Here is a 20,978-nt window from a genome sequence, read left to right on the forward strand (position 1 = left end):
CCCCCGCCGCCAGCCGTGGGAGCCCAGTCGGCCGTCACGCACCCCCTGCTGGAGCCCGCGCCCGCCCGCCCGCCGCGCCGGGGCCGTTTAAATGGGCCAAGTTGTGGCGGCGGCGGCGGAGGCGGCGGCGGCGGCTGGAGTCTCCCAAGTCCCTGCCGGGCGGGCGCGCGCCAGTGTACACGGGTGCGCGGCCGGGGCGGCGGAGCGGCGGGCGGGCGGGGCGGGGGACTGGGACCCCCGGGCGGGGCGGGGCTCAGGGCCGGAGACTTCTGGACTCCACTGCCCGGCTGAGCACCCCCGGTGGACCAGCGAGGCGCGCGCGGGGTCGCCCCAGGGGGCGCGGGCGCAGGTGGCCCGGCGCCCTGTGGAGCCCTGGCGCCCGGGATCTGAAGCAGGTCGATAGCGGATCGATAGCAGCTCCGGCAGCACCATGTCTCGGGCGGCCAAGGCCCCGCCGGCCGGGTGAGAAGCGGTCGGAGGTGGCCCGGCGGGCGGCGCGGCTGCAGGTGCCGGGGCGCAGTAGCGGGTGCGGCGGGCGCGCGGCCAGGAGGCCCCTGGGCCCCCAGCCCCCGAGACCCAACTCCGGCCCGGGCCCGAACAAGTTGAGCCGGCAGCGGAGAGCCGGGCTACGGGGCCACCGGCCCGCCATGCCGGCGGTCAAGAAGGAGCTCCCAGGCCGCGAAGACCTGGCCCTGGCTCTGGCCACCTTCCATCCGACCCTGGCCGCACTGCCGCTGCCGCCGCTCCCAGGCTACCTGACACCGCTGCCGGCGGCGGCCGCCCTGCCCCCGGCCGCCTCGCTCCCCGCCGCGACCGCCGGCTACGAGGCGCTGTTGGCTCCCCCGCTCCGCTCCCCGCGCGCCTACCTGAGCCTGCACGAGGCCGCCGCCCACCTGCACCTGCCCCGGGACCCTCTGGCCCTCGAGCGCTTCTCGTCCGCCTCGGCCGCAGCGCCGGATTTCCAGCCGCTTCTGGACAACGGCGAGCCGTGCATCGAGGTGGAGTGCGGCGCCAACCGCGCGCTGCTCTACGTGCGCAAACTCTGCCAAGGCAGCAAGGGTCCGTCCATCCGCCACCGCGGGGAGTGGCTCACACCCAACGAGTTCCAGTTCGTCAGCGGCCGGGAGACGGCCAAGGACTGGAAGCGCAGCATCCGCCACAAAGGTGCGGCCGCGGGGCGGGCGCGGGGGGCGCAGGCCGCTACGGTCCCTCCCCTCGGCTCCCCAAGGACCCTTGGGTCCGGACCCCCTCGTTCTGCCACCTGGGAGACCATCTCCGCCCAGAGAGGGCGCTGCGACTCTGGGGCCGCCGCAGGGACACTCCCCCCCCCTCCCCGCCCCCTACCCCCCGCCCCCAGCGCGGTCGCCTTGGTGGACCCGACCAGAGCGCCCTCGGCCTCCGCCGTTACCCCAGCTGCAGCCGCGGTGCTCTAGGCTCCCCGCGGCACACGAGCCGGCCCCTCCTCCCACTCGGAAGGTCTTTGCGGGATTCCGGAGCTTTGCGGCCCAGGGGAAGTTGACGGGAACTCGGGAGCCTGCGGGAGGCCGGCTGGGCGGGACTCAACTTCCCTCCGGGGTCGGGGAGCCACCAGGTTGTAGCGGGAGTAGAGGAGCACGCAGGCCGCGGGGGTGCGGGTGCGAGCTGCTGGACCGAAGGGGAAGGTGTAGGGGTGTCGCGGGCAGGTGGGGGCGTCGGGGGCGCGCGTCGGGGCGGGGGCGCGCGCGGAGCAGGAGCGCGGCTGGGCCGCGAGCAGCCTGGTTGGAGGAGATTCGGGAGTCGGGCTCCGAGGGCGCGAGGTGCGGGCGCCCGAGCAGGCGAGCGGGGGAAACTCAATGAGCTCCAGGGGCGGGGGTGGCGATGGGGGTCGTTAGAAAGTTAGGGACCCAGTCGCGCTGGGCTTTTGGGTTCGCGGCTCTGCTGTGGCCGCCCTCTTCCCGCTGCGGGCTCAGGCACAGCCCAGGACCCCGCGGCGCCGCTCACCTGCGCGCAGGCTCTACCTGCCCCGGCCGGGTTCCCAGTTCCCCCGGACCGGCTTGGAGAGGGCCGAGCGCGGGAGGAGGGACGCAGGGGGCCGGAAGGAGGCCGCCCTCGGTCAGGGGAGGGCGCTTCCCTGGATTTTGAGTTTCTGGGCTCGCAGATCCCCGCGGCGTCCGCGAGGGTGGGGTGGGCGGTAGGGCCAGGTAGCGGGTTCGGAAGTTGGATGTTCATACACGTGCCAGGAAGGGGAACCGGCCCTGCAGCTTACTGCGCCCCGAAATTGCGTCCGAGTGCGCCGGCTTCCCCTGGCCCCAGCGCTGCTCTCTCATCGGTCCTGCCTTGGCTCTCTTCCCAGGAAAAAGTCTGAAGACGCTTATGTCCAAAGGGATTCTGCAGGTTCACCCTCCGATCTGCGACTGTCCAGGCTGCCGAATATCCTCCCCGGTGGTGAGATGTGGAGAAAAGTTGGGGCTTTGGGGGTCTTCCTTCTCCCCTGTGGAGCTTGTGCCTGTTTTCTACGATCCAGAGTCCTAAACTCAGCCCTGCCGGTGTGCAGGAGTGAGCTCCCCAAGGGCAAATAGGGAGACTTTGCCTTGGGTGGGATCCTGGAGGAGGCTTCTCTCCAGATGCAGGTCTGATTGTTGCCTATCTTGGAGCATCTCTTGGGAGCCTTGGAGCTGCTTCTCCTGAGGTTCTGGGGACAGTCTAGGCTGGAAAGGTCTCCTCCCTGGACAGTGCCATCCAAGTATGGCTTAGGGACCTTGCCCTGTCACAGGTCTTTGTGGGGAGGGGGGTTGTCACTGTGTCAGCTGGCCCGGCTTGGGAGAGGGGCTGATCCTAAGGTAACACTTGTCCTGGGATGTGACATGTTGTCAGGCCTGGGTGTGCATTCTGGGGTGGTCACAGCTTGGATGTGGTTAACATGGGTTAACATCTGGGATGCCAAGAGCTAGAACCCTGCTGGGCAAAGCCCTGGGTATCCAGGAGAGTCTGAGTGAGGGTATAACCCAGATAGGGCAGAATCTGAGCAGTGTGGGCCTTTGGTGGCAAGAACTGGAGATGGAGGCTGATGCAGGACCCCGAACCCAGCGTAGACGTATATCAGCCCCCTCTTTGGCCTAGGGGAGCAGCAGAGATTGGGGTTCTGGGCCTGACCCTGAAGCACTGTCACCCACACCCTGTGCCCTCCAGGTAGCAATAGTTGGAGTATTGGTCTGAAGAAAAAATTGGGTCTTGAGAGGAACCAATTTGAGCTGCTGGGGGAGAGCCAGTTACGGCCCTGGCTCCTGGGGGTGGCTGGCATTGTGCTGCTCTTCCTGACGCCATCAGCAGCGCCCTCACACAGAAAGGGGTGAGAAAGGACCCAAGATGCCCACCTGAGCTTCTTTACTTTGGACTGCAAATAGGAAGGACGAAGGGATGCTTTGGTTTCCTCTTGGACCCTGGAGGCGGGTAACCTGGGCAGACTGGGAAGCCCCAGACACAGCTGTGAAGACAGACACCAGATCAGACATGCAAGGGGGTTACAGCCATGCCTCAGTGTGTACCCACCCCACACACCATGCCATGGACTTGTCACCGGAGTATGTACACACAGGCAGCCCACCTCCTACCCACTAGCACGGTACCTGCCTGGGGCAAAACGCCAATCTCCCTCTCCACTTAACCCACCTTTTCAAGCAGCTGGTACTGGAGAAGAGTCTTCTGGGCACCCTCAAGGGTAGCCTGGGGTTTCTGTTCAGACTGGAGGGGCCCAGCCTATCTCAACCCACCCCCTCCAGAGGTCTTTCAGAGGAGTGTTGGTTCAGGTGGCCTGAGCCCAGTATCGACTTCCCCAGGACATTGCTTGGACCGGGTAGGGGTGGAGAGTTCAGGCAGGGATGAGGCCGCAGCCTTGGACTGCCTGCTGGTCTGGGGCTCCCAGGTCCCTGCCCTGTATGAGGGATGCCTCAGACCTGGGCCTGCCTCTCCTGAACCAGATCCCTTCCAGGCCCATCCCGGTACCCCTCACTTAGGAAGGAGCTCCACAGTCCCTCTTGACTTTCCAGGCCCCACTTTTGCCACATAGAGATTGTCTTCCTCCATCCCCCACAGCCAGGCCCAGAGGTACGTACACTCCTCATGGTCGCAGACACCCAGGAACACACTGAGGTGCGCCTATGATGCAGGGGTCGCAGCCAGACAATGTGGCTTTCCTGTGCCCACTCTTGCGTTCTGGGGGGCCTGTGCTTTCAGATCTATGTGCTGCTGTGCAGGGATGAGGGGTTGAGGTTCTGGGTGTGCGTGGGAGGAAAGTATGCTCCCTGTCCTTGATCGGGGTCAGGGCTGCCCATCCTGGTCCCTCTTCCTCAGCTTGCCTCCCACAGGAGCACCTCCAAGAGCCACCCCAGGCCAGCATAGGTGGTCTGGCCTCATCCCAAGTGGCAGGCTTACTGCTATCATTTTCCTCTCCTCCTCATTGTCTTACAGATGAGAAGCAGAGGGAAATAAATTTCCTTTTTTTCTGAAGAGACTAGTTTAATTAAAACAGAAAGGCAGGAGAGGAGGCCCTGGTGCTTGGGCCACAACAGGCTAGAGAAGGGCAGAGCTGAGTGGGACTTCCCAGCTGTGCACACTTCGGACAGGGCAGAATGTTAAAAGCATTTCCCTTGGAGCCTGCTGGCTGGCACAGAGGGGCGCAGGGACCAGACAGGCCGTTCTGCTTGCAGCTTTGCCCACTCTCTCTATTGCTGTTAGAGCACAGGACCCAGGCCAGGGTTTCCGAAGGGGCCACAAAACAGGCCATCTCATCTTCCAGGCCAACCCTCAGGCTCCATTGCCCTACCTCACCCCACCTGACCCCAATGCCATCCAGTGTATCTCACTAAGTGTTGCAGAGAGGAACACGGAGGGTGTCCCAAGTGGATTCACGAGGGCAAGTATGGGGGAGACTGTGGCTCGGAGAGTCTTGGAGGGGGGACCTGGAGAGGGGGTAATTGTGGTCCTCAGACCCAGCGAAGAGAGAAGAATAGGGCTCCCTGGCCCTCTTGGGAACACTGCCCAAATCTGGAGCTGAGGTGGGCTCGGTCTGAAAGAAAAACCCTTCTTTATTCTGGAGAGCAGGACTTTAATGGCTGCACAGCTGTCCTTTAGGTCCAGGATGACACTGGTCCAGGGTGAAGTGAAACCCTCCTTCACAGTTTCCTCCTCGGGCTCATGGGTATGGTTGTCCTGGCAACAGGAAAGATGGTGTCCATGGGTCCCCAGGTGACTGAAAAGATGAGAAAGAATTAGATGGTCCCAAGGTCCTGCCACCTCCGTGAAACAGCAACTCCTTATTAAAGAAGAAAAAGTTTCCTGCACACCAGAAAATAATCAATAACTCTTCCTCATCCTCTGGGGCAGCAGGGCCCAAAGACCCTGGAGGGAGCTGCGGTGTGTGGTGACCTTGTCTGGTGTGTGCACGTGCTCTGAGCAGGGACAGGCTTGGTGGGGAGTGCCCCCGTGTCTGTGCACAGGGCCTGCCTTCCTGCTCTGACCCCCAGCACACAGCACACGCATCAGCTCCACATACTCACGACATGCGGGTGGGGAGGGAAGAAGTGGGTGTCATGGAAGAAACCGAGTCGCTGTTTCTGACCCAGAAGGTGGGCTCCCTTGGGGCCCATGGGACAAAGGAATCTAGGCTGGGACATGGGATCTAGGCTGGGAAGGGCTCCCCAGCAAATGACCTGTGAGCCCCAGGCCTGCAGTTTGCAAGGGTCCAGCAGGATCAGGCCCCAGACTCAGGCTTCGAACAACCCCTGGAACCCCTGCATAGCACTAGCAGAGTAGAAAAAGGACTTGGCGTTTGTTGGGGGTTCAGGCAGGAGCTGTGTGGGATTTGTTCAGCAGACACAAGCACACGGAGGCGGCTGCACGCTGAACATGTGGCAGAACGCGGATGTACTGTGTTGTGCAAACGTGGCCCCTTGGGGCTCCCTGGAGCCAGGGAAAGCAGGAGTCTGCCTCCAAGTGGGCATCCCCACACTCAGGTTGATAGCCTGGGGAGGGAGCCAGGCTGGAGTGCAGAATCTGGATACCAAAGAGTCACGAGGAGGCCGGCCAGGGCCTACAGCCCTCACTCCGCCCCCCTGCCAGCACGGGGTTGGGGGGGGGGCAGACCCAGGCCTCACCTCCCTGCTCTTATCTTCGCCTCTGGCCACTAGGACTCCGTGGACCCTTGGGCCTGTCCTGCAGGCTAGAAGCCCTGTGGCAGGGCCAGCCGTGGTGCCTCTTTGATCTGAGTGGCTGCTCTGAGGGCTTCTGTGGCCTGCACCTGCCTGAGGGGTGGGCCTGGAGTGCAGGCCTCCCAGCAGCCTGAGGGCCCCGGCTCAGCCTAACCTTCCTCTCTTCCCTCCATGCCCAGAACCGGGGGCGGCTGGCGGACAAGAGGACAGTTGCCCTCCCCACTGCACGGGTTCTAAAAAAGGAGCTGACCCCCAGCTTCTCGCCCAGTGATGGTGACAGCGATGGGAGTGGCCCAGCCTGTGGGCGGCGGCCAGGCTTGAAACAGGAGGACACCCCACATGTCCGTATCATGAAGAGAAGGTACCTTTACGAGGGACCAGGGTGGGGAGGGCAGATGGACTCTGGCTGGGACATGTCTGGGTGGCTGAAGGCCAGGCCAGGCCAGGGGGAGGGCCTTTTGCCCCGGGGACAGGGCTCAAGTTTAGCTTGTCATGTCCTGGTATCTGCTCAAGCTGAGAGAGCCTGAACCCTGGATGCCAGGAGGCCTTGGCGAGAACCCACCCTGCCCCCACCTGGAGGGAGGAGGTCGATGTGGCTCCATGTGGGGAAGGGAGGGGGCTCTAGGAAGGGCCAGGGGCTCCAGGGGGAGGGTCAGGGAGACCCAGGAAGGGAGGGCCTGGCACCACCACAGCCAGGCAGAGAGAAAGGATCTGAGCAGCCCCTCCCCCAGGACCAGCCCCTAAAACTCACGTGCTCATTCTTCTTGGCAGGCAGTGGCCCTCCTGGCTCTCCACTGTCCCCTGGCAGAGATCTCCCTCTGTCCACTCACTTCTTCATCCCACCACCTACCTGTTGTCTGTCCATTCATTTGTCTGTCCTTCCAGCACATATTACTCACCCCCAGAGTTTCCAGGCTTTTTCTCTTCCCACCTAGTCTCTGAACATATTCCAATTTCTCCTACCCTAAAATAACCCTCCCTAACCCCCAACACCCCCGCTTCCCAGCCCTCATACCCACGCTTGCTGAGGTGACACACCCACACAGTCTTCAGCCACCATCCCTCAGCCTGAGGGTCTTTCCGGGAACAGTGCTATGGGTGAGGGGACAGGCCCAGGGCAGAGCTGTGTCCTTACTTGACCTCTCGTGCCGGCAAACCCCTACCTACAGTGTGAGGCAGGAGGCCGACTAGTAGCAGCTGGGACCCAGGAAACCACACCCACTGGGGCTGCCCCTGGACCATTGCTGCCGGTAGCAGCCCTGGGCCTTGCTCCCTGACCGGTCCAGCCTGGTGGAGCTGCTCCAACCACACGGAATTTGGTTCAGTCGGTGGCTGATGGGCGGGAAGGCTGCAGCCCTCACCCGGAGCCCAGTGTGGCCACTCTTCTGGGTTTGCTGCCCCAAGGAGAGCTGTGGCAGCCTCAAGTCTGTCCTCCCAATTCCTTTGGTGAAACCAGGAGTCGGCTCCTGCCCCATGGTTCTGTCCTGGTGGCAGCCACCGGCGGGTGGAGCTGGTACAGATAGCAGTAGAGACAGATCCAAGCCAGCCCAGTTCCCTGGGGGCCAGTGCTCTGGGGCGGAGGAGGGCCATGCCATCCACACACCCTGCTATTCGGGTACCAGACCTGGAGGCCGGTCTGACCCTCTGCTTCCCTCCTTGCAGAGTCCACACCCACTGGGACGTGAACATCACCTTCCGAGAGACGTCCTGCAGGTGGGTCCGGGCCCGGGCCAGGCTGATCCCCACACACCGTGCATGGGCTGGATGGCGCCTTGTTGCTTCCCTGAGCCTGCTTCTAAATCGCTCCAGCCACCGTCCCCTCCTCCCCTCCCTACTCTGTGCTGTGTCTGTCTGTTGGTGCCCGGGCCCTGACAACAGTGAAAATGCGGGTTCTGGGCACCACCTGCCTGCATGGGACTGGCCATTTGAGTCGGTCTGCCCAAAGAGGACGCATGACCTCCCACTCCCACCCTCCCAAAGACCCACCAGGAGACGAGAATGGTGATGTGTGCATGGCATCTCCTAGGTGCAGAGACATTCAGTAGGGACAGAGTTTGTCTGCGAAGATGTGGAAGAACAAGGGAAGGGGATGTGAGGGGTGGGGGGTGGCAGGTCTGGCCCCATCGAATGCTAAAGGACTTTGGGAGCCGAGCCTATGGGACAGGGTGCTCCAGGCAGTGAAGGGCTGACCGAAATTCTTGAGCAGAGGGGTGACAGAGTGTGTGTTTTCATGGGGTCCTTCTGGAGGCCCTGCCCGGGAGGTTGGAGGTTTGCTCCAGGCAGCTGTGGTTGAGGCTGTGGCAGCACGATGGAGGGCAGGGAACTACAGAACCAAGGAGATAAAAACGAGGGGACCTGAAGAGGAGGTTGGGGCGGGCATTGGGGAGACCCAAGTTCTAGATTCCAAACGAGCCAAAGATGGTTAGTCTGTTGGTAGAGCCCAGGCTGTGGCTTCTGGTCTGTGGGGTCAAGTCTTAACCACAGGGAGGGCAGAGGAAGGGCCCAACCAAGGAGGCAGCGGGCACCCAGCACAGGCCTGGTTTCCTCAGCCAAAACTGAGGGGCCAGGCCCCCAAGGTGGGAGCTTGTCCTCCCCGCTCCCAGCCTAGCTCTGTGCCATATGTATTATTATATACATCTCTTAAAACATCTGAGTCCTAGAGCCAAATTACAATGAAAACATCTTTAAACTTATTTCCACTTCATTTTGAAGCTGCCTACTCAACTGATCATTTTCATGAACCATGATGAACATTGATGACATTTTATGAGCGTTTTGTTGGGAAACTACAGGATGAATTTGTCAGTGAAGCTTCTAGCGAACCCCAGGAAGGCCCCTCCAGTCCTACAATGACCCTTCCTGCCTCCTGAGCACCCCCCAGCCTTGTAAAGTGAGAGAAGGTCCCAGGAGTCCAGACGGAGGGTCCCCCTGGGAAGGAGCTAAGTCCAAGGGCTCGGGGGCCCCTTCAGTCCCGCACAGGCCTTAGGGATGGCTGGGACGCTTTTCTGGAGTTTACCAGAAAGGAGACTGTAGTTTGGGGCAGGTCTTCCAGCCTGTTTTCTCCCCCTGCGGAGGGGGTACCTCAACGTTGGGCCAAGGAGGGCTGCAGCCGGCAGACAGCCCGGCCCCTCTTGGCCTCTCTGTCTGTCCTTCATCTCTAGTCTCCTGTTTGTTCTCCAGGCCCTGTCCATTTCTCTCTCTGCTATGCCCATCCTTCCCGTCTCTGCGCCCGTCCACTCAGTAGCGCCCGTCTGTTCATCTGTCATCATGTTCCGCTCTATCTGTCCCTCTCCCTCCATCCATCAGTCTTCATCTGTCTGTACCTCCATCTGCCCATGACTTCCATCCATTGGCCCAGTGGCCTGCTTGGAGCTCCTGCTTCAACACCTGAGCACCCCCAGCAGCTGGCGGGAGAGGTGGCCCCTGCCCTCCTGAGGCCCCTGTGCCGCTGGGACCTGGGCAAACACTGAACAGTAGGACAGTCAGCTGAGGGAGCCTGCAGGAGGCCAGGATGCCCCTCTGGGGGAGAGGGGCCAGAGGGGCCAGAAACTTCTCCCTCAACCTTCTGGCACACAGCCTCCTGCATGCAGCCCCTTCTGTCACTCGGGCTCTCCCCGTCACCTTCTGACACACAGCCCCACCCTGTGTTGCCACAGAGAGCCTCCCGGGCTTGGTCCCTCACGCACAGCCCGGAGCAGACAGTGTTTCTACGGCTGCAGGAGCCTCAAACTTGGGACACCAAATGCAGAGTTTATGTGTTTTCAGCCTGGTGTTTCTTTGTAGTTCTTTATATAAAACCTGGCATAATTTGTTCACTGAGTGGCCAGAACGTGTGTTCCAGAGGCAGGCCAGGCTGTCTTGGGGCCCGTGAGGCGCACCCCCAAGGCAGAGAGCAGGGGTGTAGTGAGTGGCGGTGTCCTGATTCCCACCAGGCCTCACCTCCATGTTGCCACGGCACCACCCGAGTGCCTGACTGGCCAGTGAGTGACAGAGCTGGTGGTCAGGGTGGGGGCGGCGAGGTAGGGGTGCCGTCCCCAGTCCCTGTGTGGGCGCTGGACGAGGGGTTCGTGGGGAACAAACTGATGGGCCCTCTCCTCACCTCCGGTCTCGGGGAGCTGATCCACTTCCTGTGGGAGTCCTGGGGACACCAGAATTGGATCCCCTCACAGGAGATCTCAGAGGCAGCGTCCAGCCACCCCCCACCCCTCCCTAGTGCTGAGGACAGCATTTCTCTGCTCCACACCCTCGCATTGATGAGGATGATAGAGGGATGAGAATTGCTGCCAGTTAATCCCATAAAGTACTTACTCCCACCCCACTGCCCTCCTCCTTGCATGGGGGGGCGCCTCCTCTCCTGGGAGAGGGGGTGGGGGTGGGGAGAGGACCCGCGTCTGGGTCTCCCAGAAGGCTCTAGAGCCCAGCCCTGGAGTCTTTGGGGCTGAAACTGATCTGCTTAGGGGCAGCCTGGATTAGCCTGGTCCAGCCACCCAGGCCAGGGGGGCTGGGGGCTATTTAATGAGGTTTAGGGTCGGTTCCCAGGTCATTCCGTGGAGGCCCCCTTGCAGCGGCCCAGCTGGAAGGCTGCCCTATTACAGGTGGGCCAGGGAGCAAGGGGACGGGGGCGGGTGCAGTGCCAGGGCCATCCCTGCCCCTCCTCTCTTCCGTCTTGACTTCTGCTGCTCCAGGCTGCCTCTGTTCTGTGTCAGAGGCCCCTTCTCTATGCCAAGAGCCCCAGGAGCAGACAGAGTAGGGGCCTGTCCCCCACACAGTCCCACTGACATTTGCTTGCTCTGCCCTTTCTCTGGGACTCTGTGGTGTAAGCTTGAGCCGCTTGAGCAGAAAGAGAAACGAGGGAACCAAAGAGTTAAGCACACGTTTGCTCCAGGCCCGCACATGCCTTGTGGCCGAGGCTCTTAGCTGGGAGCCTCCGGGAGAGGGAGAGCCCCGAGCACACCAGGGCTGCGTGTCCGCGTGCGCGTGTGGCCGCACACTCTCGTGGCCCTTGTGTGAGTATGCGTGTGTCCCTGTGTGTGCTCACATCTCACTGGCTGCAGGGCTGTGGTAGGAACCTCGGTTTCCGCGTTTGAAGAAAGAGGGTCTGTGGGCAGTTGCCGGCCTTCCTTGAAAGAGAGCGTGCGACTTAATGAAGCGGCTGGCCTGGGAGGAAATGCCAGAGGCACGTGTGACAGTGGTGTCCTCTCCCATCACAGCTCCTCATGAGCAGACACCCCCTCGTCGGGTGACTGCCGCGGTCACTGTTGGGCGATCATGGCAAGACTGAGCCTGGCTGCTGGCCCCGGCACACACCCTCCCTGGGAGCTGCGGTGGGGCCTGAGCTGCGGGCCCGTGCCGGGCAGACACCTGGCAGGTCCTGGTCCTGGGTGAGACCTGCCTCGGTCACACCCACTAGATGTTTCCCTCAGGACCTGTGGTGGGGACGCCCACGTGTGTGCTGCCGCAGACCACACAGGGGTGCACACTTCCAGGCTGTCCTCTGGCCCTGCGCAGGCAGGTGCTCGAGCTCAGTCAGGCACGTGTCGGGCCCAGGGCTGGGCCTTCTGGGGTCTCACCTTCCCTGTCTCGCTCCACCGCAGCCAGGACAGCGACCTGCCCGCCCTCCTATCCAGCGTCCATCGCAGTCGCCACCTCGTTATGCCCGAGCACCAGAGCCGCTGTGAATTCCGAAGAGCTGGTGTGGAGCTAGGCCTGGGGGCCACAGGTGAGGAGCGGGGGGCAGAGGCCACGGCTGCCTGGGCCGCTGCGGCTGAACCCAAGGACAGCCTGCCCTGCCGTCCTCCCGGCGTCTCTGCTCAGCAGCTCCGGATGCCACCACCCCCAGCAGCCTTGGCTGGCGGCCAGGGAGGCCGGCTATCCCCGGGGGCTCCACGGGATGGTAATTGTGTTAACCCAGGCCAGCCAGGCAGACAGGAGGCCAAGGCAGTGGTCCCACCATGGCTACTTCTGGGGTGGGCTTGAAGGGGTCAAGGCCACTGCCACCCCTTTCCCGCAGGAGCAGAAGCAGGGAGGACAGTCAGGGACACGCGGGCCTCCCACAGCCTCAGAAATGCACCTCCTGAATGGCTCAGTTGAGGGCAGGGACATGCTCTGTGTGCATGAGAGCGCCCACCGGCCCCACAGAGCACAAGCTCCTAGAGGAAAGGGGACCATGGCCCAAGAGATGGGGGGCTGCCACCTGGACCTCTGCAGGGGTGGGGCAGGAGAGTGCTGGCCCAGGAGCTCCCATGGTCATCTCAGAGGGTCATCTCGGAAGGACAGCTCCTGGAGGCAGCAGGAGCTCGGGTCGAGAGGGTAGCTGGGGGACCCAGGCCCTCCCCAGAGCAGCAGGCCGGAGGAGACTTGGCTGTGTGGCTTTGCTGCAGAGAATGGGGCATGGCTACGCTTGGACTGTCAGAGGAGTAGGCAGGGGTCCCTTGTAGCCCTACGGCCTCAGGGCAGGAAAGTCTCCAGCAGTGGCTCTCAGAAAAGCTGGGCAGGAGATGGTCATTCCCATTAGTTCCCCCAGACACACCTGTGTCTGGGAAGGCCTTTGTGGGGTGGGTGTGAGGGGGCTGCTTCTGGAGCCTCGCTGGAGGCCTTAGAGGCGGCTGAGCAGGCAGCTGATAAAATCTAATTGCCCCATCGATCGGCTGGAGCCACGGGAGCCCCACAGTGATTGAGACATTCTGAGCCAGCAGGCCCTCCCCCTGCTGCCCGCACACAGGAAGACCTCACAGTACAAGGGCACGAGTGTGCAGGCGTGCAAGCAGGCACGTGTGCCCTGCTCCCCGCCAGGGCTGTGTGCTCAGGGCCGTGGTGTGGCCCAGGCACCCAGGGCACACTCTGTGTCTGGGTGTCCCCCTCTCCTTTATGCTGCAGTGCAGGGCGGGCGCGCAGGCACGCCAGGGGTCACAGGTGCTCTGTGTGAACTGTCACATGTGTGTACTGTGTCTCCTTGTGTGTACTGTGTCCCCACTGGCTTCCACTTGCTCCTGTCGGCCCTCAGGTGGGGACATTTGCCTGCCGTCACCTCCTCTTGCTTCCCCAGGAGCCACCTCTCAGTCCCTATTCCCACAGGAATAGACCCTGGACAGGAAGGGCCATGCAGGACTGTGAGGGGCTCCCCCTGGGTCCGTGCTGGCGTCTTAGGACTGTGTATCTATGTCTGTGAGTGAGCGTGGCCCTTATCAAGGACTAGGGAAGCCCCAGATTACCCTGGCAGGACCTCACTGCAGCCACGAGGCTGGGTCTCACTGGGGGTCCTCCTTCTACCTCCTCTCCCAGACAGAGAGGGGCCCACTCCCCACCGTCCACCGTCCACCCGTGCCCCGCAGCAAGGCAAGGGGGAGTTACCACTGTGGAAGATGGGAATGGGACTCCGGGAAGTGAGAGTGCTGGATCGGGTGTGTGCAGGAAGGGGCCTGGGCAGCAGGTGTGGACCCAGCCCGAGTCCCCCTCCAGACCGCCCCCCCACCAGTGGGATGCTGTGGCTCTCCTACCAGCTGGGCCCCGATGCCCCCGAGCTGTTGGGGGCCAGCTTTGGTTTCCTCAAGGGGCCCTTATGCTGGGTGTGTGGCTCCCTGTCCTGCCAGGTCCCTGAGGTAGGAGCCCTTCCGCCAAGCAGTAAGGCCCTCGTCCCTCTTGGGGCAAGGCCTGGGCTTGGGCTGCCGAGGTGGCCAAGATCGATAAGTTATTAGCACCATTCTGTCAGCTGTAAAGTGGGGATTGATTGGCCTCTCGCTGCTGCCGCACTTCCCCGGCCTGATAAAAATGACAGATTAAGGGAATAAGAGAAAGGAATTAGGCTCTGGGAATTAGGCTCTGGGAAGCCTGCCTTGCTGAGGTGTCACGGCAGGCCTGGTTCACAGAGGGGGTAGCCCTCACCCCACCTACCCAGGCAGCCTTCTCAGGTTGGAGAGGGGGCGAGACCACAGGCGCAAGCCTGGAGGCCAGCACTGTGGTGGGCCCCAGAGACCAGGACATCTGCAGGGCTGTTCATCAGACACCCCATCCCAGGCCTTGAGCTCAGGAAGGAGGGATCGGGGGCTGGGCTGGAGAAGGGCTGATTTGGGGAGACAGATGAATATAATTTGGAGGGAGGACATGGGAGAGTTGCTCCCTCCCCCCACTACTCTGGCCAGGCTGTATACAAGATGAGACTGTTCTTGTGCCCTCAAGTGCTCAGAGCCCAGCAGGCAGACAGGCAGGTGTGTGACAGGCAAGGCCAGAGTGCTGCCTCAGGCCTTTCGAGGGTGGGGAGGCATGTGACCTAGGTGGAGGTGCCCAGGAGTGGGTGTGGCAGGTGTGCCTGATCTTGGGGGCCTGCCTAGCAACCTCCCTGAGTGGACAGAGGCTGGGGTCCTCACCCCGGGAGGGAAGGTGACTTCCAGGCTAAACCAAAGCCTTCGGCTCCTCTTTGGCAGAATGATCAGGAGGGCCTGAGAATTTGCACAGGAGACCAGTCTGGCTGGGCAGGGGCAACAGGGCGCCTGTGGACTCCTGAGTTGCCACCTGACGCTACTGCCAGATACCTACGTACCCCAAAATCCAGAATCAGAACCGTCCCTTGACCTATCCAAACCCTGGCAACATGTCCTTTGGCTGAAGGCCTGGGACCCTGGGCTGGAAAAGGCTTTGAGTTGCCGGGGATCCAAGGGCACCTGGGCCATGATGAGTTAGATTCTGGGCTGAGCTGGGGCTGGCTGGGACTGAGACCTGGACTGGGTCCCTCTTGGCCCCTGGACCTCCCAGCCTCCATCCCCTCCAAGCCTGGAGATGCGTGAGGGGACTCACTCTATCCTCCCCAACAGGTGACCTGTCGGGCAAGAGGCTAGGCCGCTCCCCCCACAGCAGCGGCGACTGCCCATTGGAGAAGAAGGCACGGAGCAAGTCACCCCAAGGTGGGAGCTCAACTTGGAGGCGGGGGGTGGGGGGGACAGGCTACAGAGGAGGGAGGGGTAACTTAGACCCTGTGCAGGGCAGAATCGGCCCAGCAGCAGGTTCTAAGAGGGGAGGTCTTGCCTTTTGTGTAGCAGCACCTGAAGGAGAACCCCTCACCTTCTCCCCAACACAGAGACTCTGTTGCTGCCAGAACCAGGGCCCAGCATGGCCCCTGAGGACCACTACCGCAGGCTTATGTCTGCCCTGAGTGGAGCCGGCACCCTTGAGGACCCCCAGCGCCTCTACCACCTGGGCCTCCCCAGCCACGGTATGTGCCCCCACCCTAGAGCACCATCCCTTATGTCTACCCGTGCGTGCTGGGCTCCTGCTATCCCGGGAGGTCTCTGCTCAGCCTGGCAAGAGGCCCTCGGGTCTGTGGCTGCTGACACCGAGACTGGGTCTGGATGCGGATCTGTGGGCCCCATTAGCCCCTTGTGGGTGAGCACTGAGGGGAGACTCTCCTCCTCTGCCCAGCACCCACTTGTTTGAGTAGAGCTGGGGGACCCCCCACCTGCATATTCCTACAGTCCCTCCCCGCCATCTCCCACAGACTCTCCAGCAGGGCCAGCCCTCCCTGGTGACATGCCAGCAGTCATCCACATCCACAGATGAGGAAACTGAGTCTGGGATGAGCCCCAGTGAGAGCGGAAGGTGGGGACGGAGCCAGGCCCACCCACCTCTCTCCAGTACTTGCAGCTTCACGTTGTCCCCTGGTCTGTATGCTGCAGCCCCTTCTACTGCAGCTGCCGTCAGGGTAGTGTGTGAGATTGTGCTGGACACCTCACCTGGGGACAGCCTGGGTCTCTGTGCGGAAGGCGCCAGGAAGAGGGAGGCTGTCAGGCTAGGACATCCAGAAGGCGGGATGGGGAGCAGCTGGAATGTGGCCAGGAGGACCTAGCTGGCTGGTGCTCAGGAGAGCCCGGGAGCCGGCAGGGGGGGGGGGGCAGTCCCTGCCCCACCTAGCTCCCCACCCTGTGCTCACTCTGTCCTTCCTGCCTCTCACCGACACACCTCACCCACCCACCATCTGACACCCTGACCAGCTGCACCCTAGTCTGCAGACCCCAGCCCACGGTGCTGCCCCCAACTTGGCTTTTCTGGCTGGAGGTGGGTGAGGAGTGCTGGGAAAGGGGGCAGGATTTCTTCTCCTTACACAAGGCACTGTCCCCGAGGGCAGTCAGGCACCGAGAGCCTGAATAATTCACCAAATGTTAATAATTTAAAAATCTTCCTTTTTAATTGCTTTCCCTGCCCTGCCTGGGGCCCGCTCGGCTGGCCTGCGCGGGGGAGGGGGCGCCGGCCACCGGGGAGCAGCGCCGGGAGCCGGGCTGTCAATCACGGCCCTGCGCCGCCGCCCCCGCCCGCGGAGCCGACTGTAAATAACCGAGGCCGCCGGGAGGGCGCGGGGGCGAGGGGCCCCGCTGGGATCGATGCAGGCGGCCGCGCCGGCTGGGCTCTGCGGGCTGGCACCCGGCCCGGGCAGGACCCACCTCCGCTTTTCGGGTAATTAATTTATAAACAGGCGGCGGCGGTGTCGGCGGAGCCTGCACAGATGGGGGGCTGCGGGGGGGGGACTCGGAGGCCCGGCCTGAGCTGCACGGGGGGACCCGGACGGGGAGCAGAGTGCTAGGCGCCTTGAGCGTGCACTGCGTGTGACCCAGAAGGGGGTCGCGGGGCACTGTCAGTACAGGGTTGGAAACCCATTCCCCCGGGGGCAAGCCTGCGCCCCCATTCTTGGGTCTCTGTACAACCCCGTCCCTCAAGGCTTCTGCAGCCTGGCTCTCCATAACCTCTGAACTCCTGTCAGGATCAACATTCAGGCACCACAGAACCCCTGTCTTCAGAGCCTTTCCCTCCCTCCCACTGCATTCTGGTTACGGAAATCCCCAAATCCCTTTCAAACCTTACCTGCCCCAAGCCCAGTACAGGCGGGTGCCTCCCATCCCCCATTCCTGACACCATACAAAGCTAGTTGCACTGTAAGGATTTGGGTCTCCCAGTCCTGTGGCCTTCGGTTCATCTTTCTGTTCCCATGGCGCAAGGTCACTGTAAGGCTGTGCTCTCATTGGCTTCTGGTCTCCTTGGTGTCCTTCGCTGGACAGGATTGGGTTGTCAGAGACCGGGGGTAGCCTGGCCTCTGGGTCACCACTGACCAGCCTCCCCCACTCCCAGATCTCCTCAGAGTCCGGCAGGAGGTGGCAGCAGCAGCTGTGAGGAGCCCCAGTGGCCTGGAAGTCCACCTGCCCTCATCCACGGCAGGTCAGCGTCGAAAGCAGGGCCTGGCTCAGCACCGAGAGGGCACCGTGCCAGCAGGCACCCCATCCTTCTCAGAGAGGTACTGGGGTGCCCACATCAGAGAGGCCCCCATCTTCTCTTTGCTAGTTTCTTGGACACAAAACTGGGGCGGGCCTTTCGGAAACCTCGTACCTGATTTCTGCAGGTCACGTCCACGGCCTGCCCCTCCTTACCTTGTCACCTGCCTTCAGTCGTGCATTCTCTTCTCCCCCATGGCGGCTACAGGCTGCCATGGTGCTAGAGAGCGCCAGGTATGGGGCTGGCACCAGGTTCATGGTCTGCAGAAAGGTCCTGACACCCACTGAGCTGGTCGGAGGTCCAGAACACTCCTGGAGTAGAATGTGTGGGGGTGACCGCCCCTCTGGGCAGGGTGTTAAGGGTGACTGCCCTTTCTGTTGAGCAACCGTGGGACTCAGGGAATCCAGGTGCCCCAGAGACAGCTGAGGGCTTTGCTCCCCCAACAGGTAGGTGAGAGGCCGGCGACAGACTGGGGGAGTTCCTGGAGAGCGCGGTGAGGAGGGGGACAGAAGAGGGGAGCAGGGCGAGGTCTGGAAACCCTTAAGTCTGAGAGCTGGGACAGGGAACACACACACACACACACCCCAACCGCGGGCGCCCCGCTGGTCCACCTGCAGAGGCCAAGGGGTGAGCGAGTTACGGGGCGTAATGGGCCGGGCAGCTCTCCCTGGCCTCCTGCCGGGCGCCAGGGTACGCGCCCCCCAACAACGCTGCCCTCCCCTCCGCCCTCCTCCCCCGAGCGCTATTTGCAGCTAATTGCGCCCCCCACCCCCCAGCCGCACAGGGTCCACCGCAGGCGGGGAGGCGGGGACCCGGCGCGCCCCGCGCGGTAATTACCGCTGCAGTCGCCGCCGCCCGCCGGGTCAGCGCCTCCGCGCCGCCGCGGAGATTAATTGGCGCCGCCAGCCGAGGGCGGGGGCGGCGCACGACCCGGAGTCGTAACGAGCAGCCGCATCGACCGCCCGCGGGGCCGGCAATTAGTAGAGGCGGCGGCGGGAGGGGAGGGGGAGGGGCGGGGGCGCGGGGCAGTTCCGGGAACGGAGGGGGCTCGCGGGGACCAGACCGGGGCCTGCGGCGCGCCCTGCTTACCGCCCTGTCGTCCACAGGGAGCTGTCGCAGCCGCCCCCCTTGCTGTCGCCCCAGAATGCCCCGCACATCACCCTGGGCCCCCACCTCAGGCCCCCCTTTCTGGGGGTGCCCTCCGCCCTTTGCCAGACCCCAGGTGAGGAGTAGGCGGGGTGTGCGAGCTCTTTGTGTCCTAAGGGGCCAGTGAGTGAACCTGCCACGAGGCCGTCGGAGTGGGTGCCTTCGGCTTCGCCGGTGACCAGCCCCGAGTCGCCGAGCGCGCACCCATCCCCGCCCTGCTGAAGCCAAGGGCGGACCAGGTGGGCTTGGGCGGCCCTAGACCACTCGGCCACCTGGCCTCGTGGTCTGTCCCCCTCCCACCAGGTTACGGGTTCCTGCCCCCTGCCCAGGCGGAGATGCTCGCCCGGCAGCAGGAGCTCCTGCGGAAGCAGAACCTGGCCCGGTAAGTGTGGTGGCGACCGGTGAGGCGAAAGCGGAACTGCCGAGCTGCATGACCCACACGACTGTCCGCTTCCCCTGGTCCAGGCTGGAGATGTCCGCAGAGCTGCTGCGTCAGAAGGAGCTGGAGAGCGCGCACCGGCCACAGCTGCTGGCCCCCGAAGCCGCCCTGCGCCCGTCCCAGGGCGCGGAGGAGCTGCAGCGGCGCGGGGCCATGCTGGTGCTGAGACACAGCTCCGCGCCGCTGCTGGCCCTGCCCCCCCAGGGGCCCCCGGGCCCCGGCCCGCCCACCCCTCCCCGGGAGCCTGTCCGCCGCGCCCCTCAGAAGGGGGGCCCCAGCCCGGCTTCAGTCCACTCCAGTGAGTCCAAGGAGACCACCGGGGCTGGGCTCTGGGCACAAGATGGCTCTGAGGACGAGCCCCCCAAGGATTCAGAAGGAGAGGACCCTGAGATGGTGGCTGCTGGGGGCCAAGCCTCAACTGGAGGGGCCAGCCCTGAGGGGAAGGGGCTTCTCTCAGGGTCCATGCTGCCCCCTCCCCTGCCCCTGGGCTTACCCTATGCCGTCAGCCCCTACTTCCACACAGGTGGGCATCCCCCCTCCAGGCCTTAGATCCCTCCATGGGGTGGATGAAAGTCAGTCCCCACCAGCACCTGGGTCTTAGGGAGGGTGTCCATGGGGAGGGGGAAATAAACCCCTGTTAGTCATCAATCCAACATCTCTGAACAGTTTGGGCCAAGCTCAGTAGACCTGGGTGGGAGGAGAGGAGAGAGCTGGCCATCGCCCTAGTAATACCACCCCCCAACCCAGGCACCATGGGGGGACTCTTCATGGATGGGGACGAGGCCACAGCCCCCGAGGACCTCAGCAAGTGGACAGTGGACGACGTCTGCAGCTTTGTGGGGGGCCTGGCTGGCTGTGGAGAATACGCATCGGTGAGGGCGGACGTGGACACCCACCTTCTCCGTCCTCATTCCCCACGCCCCTTCCCACCCCAAAGCTCCCCTCCTCATAAATCACGTGTGGGGAGGGGAAAGGGTGCTGTTGCATGGGTCCCCCCCCGTCAGTGCTTCTGCCTCCCAACACAGGCATTCGTTTGCAAGTTTCCCCAGCAAACCACACCAACAGCTTCTCCGGAAAGCCATGAGGCAACCCCAGGCACTTGGCCCTTGGTGGGCTGGAGGGACCCAACAGGGTGGGCAGGAACTGGTCCCAGCACTCAGGCCCTGACACCCCCCACCTCAGGTATTCAGAGAACAGGGGATCGACGGGGAGACCCTGCCCCTGCTGACCGAGGAGCACCTCCTGACCACCATGGGGCTGAAGCTAGGGCCTGCTCTCAAGATCCGGGCCCAGGTGAGTGCCTGTGGGGGAGGGGAGCCGTCGTCTCCAGACAGGGGCCTGGGAGCACGGAGGCTCTTTGTGGCTACAAGCCACAGGTCCAGAAGTCCCCCACCCAGGCCCGTCTCTCCACAGGTGGCCAAGCGCCTAGGCCGCGTCTTCTACATGGCCAGCTTCCCTGTGGCTTTGCCGCTGCAGCCACCAACGCTGCGGGCCCCCGAGCGGGAGCTCACCTCTGGGGAACAGCCCCTGTCCCCCACAATGGTACCCTCCCCCTATGTGGGGGGACATCCCCCTGCTGGCCGAGCCTCTCCCAAGCAAGAGAATGGAACTGTGGCTCGGTTCCCAGGGCCTGCAGAGCCCCCCAGCCTCTGTGCTGAACTGGTGGGTGAGCAACCGTGCTCCCTAACGCTCCAGCGCCAGCAGCTCTGACGCAGAAGACCCACCCCACAGCGTCCTTTCTTTTTGATTTGGATGCAAAAACACAAAGAATTGTTTTAAAGGAAAATGTGAGTTAAGAGGAAAAGAGTTTCCAAAACTTTCTGGGGTGGCCATAGAGCCAGGTGCAGACAGCCTGGGGACCCACACCTGAGCCCAAGCACAGGGACTCCATATCCTGGGTACCAGCACACAGACCAAAGAATGATGAAGGACACAGAGGCGGCCCATCATGCCTCCCT

General features: G+C 63.1%; 1 protein-coding gene across 2 annotated transcripts; it reads left to right on the forward strand.

Moving 5' to 3' along the window:
• The first annotated feature begins 270 nt into the window (after positions 1-270).
• SAMD11 (sterile alpha motif domain containing 11) lies at positions 271-20,697 on the forward strand. 2 transcript variants are annotated; one of them, XM_032863103.1, is made up of 13 exons: positions 271-1,164; positions 2,333-2,424; positions 6,365-6,546; positions 7,848-7,898; positions 11,780-11,904; positions 14,993-15,082; positions 15,256-15,390; positions 17,295-17,457; positions 18,542-18,657; positions 18,885-18,963; positions 19,047-19,543; positions 20,203-20,313; positions 20,434-20,697. In XM_032863103.1, the coding sequence occupies exons 1-13, from the start codon at positions 648-650 to the stop codon at positions 20,676-20,678; spliced, it is 2,403 nt and encodes an 800-aa protein (XP_032718994.1). In that variant the 5' UTR covers positions 271-647; the 3' UTR covers positions 20,679-20,697. The 2 variants fall into 2 exon arrangements, with proteins under 2 accessions (XP_032718994.1, XP_032718993.1); XM_032863102.1 differs by lacking the exons at positions 20,203-20,313; positions 20,434-20,697 and having other exon boundaries at positions 272-1,164; positions 18,911-18,963; positions 19,047-19,408.
• Positions 20,698-20,978: the final 281 nt, after the last annotated feature.

The sequence above is a fragment of the Lontra canadensis genome, unplaced genomic scaffold (assembly GCF_010015895.1).
Source record: "Lontra canadensis isolate GAN:19392208 unplaced genomic scaffold, GSC_riverotter_1.0 scaffold25, whole genome shotgun sequence".
Lineage (NCBI taxonomy): Eukaryota > Metazoa > Chordata > Mammalia > Carnivora > Mustelidae > Lontra > Lontra canadensis.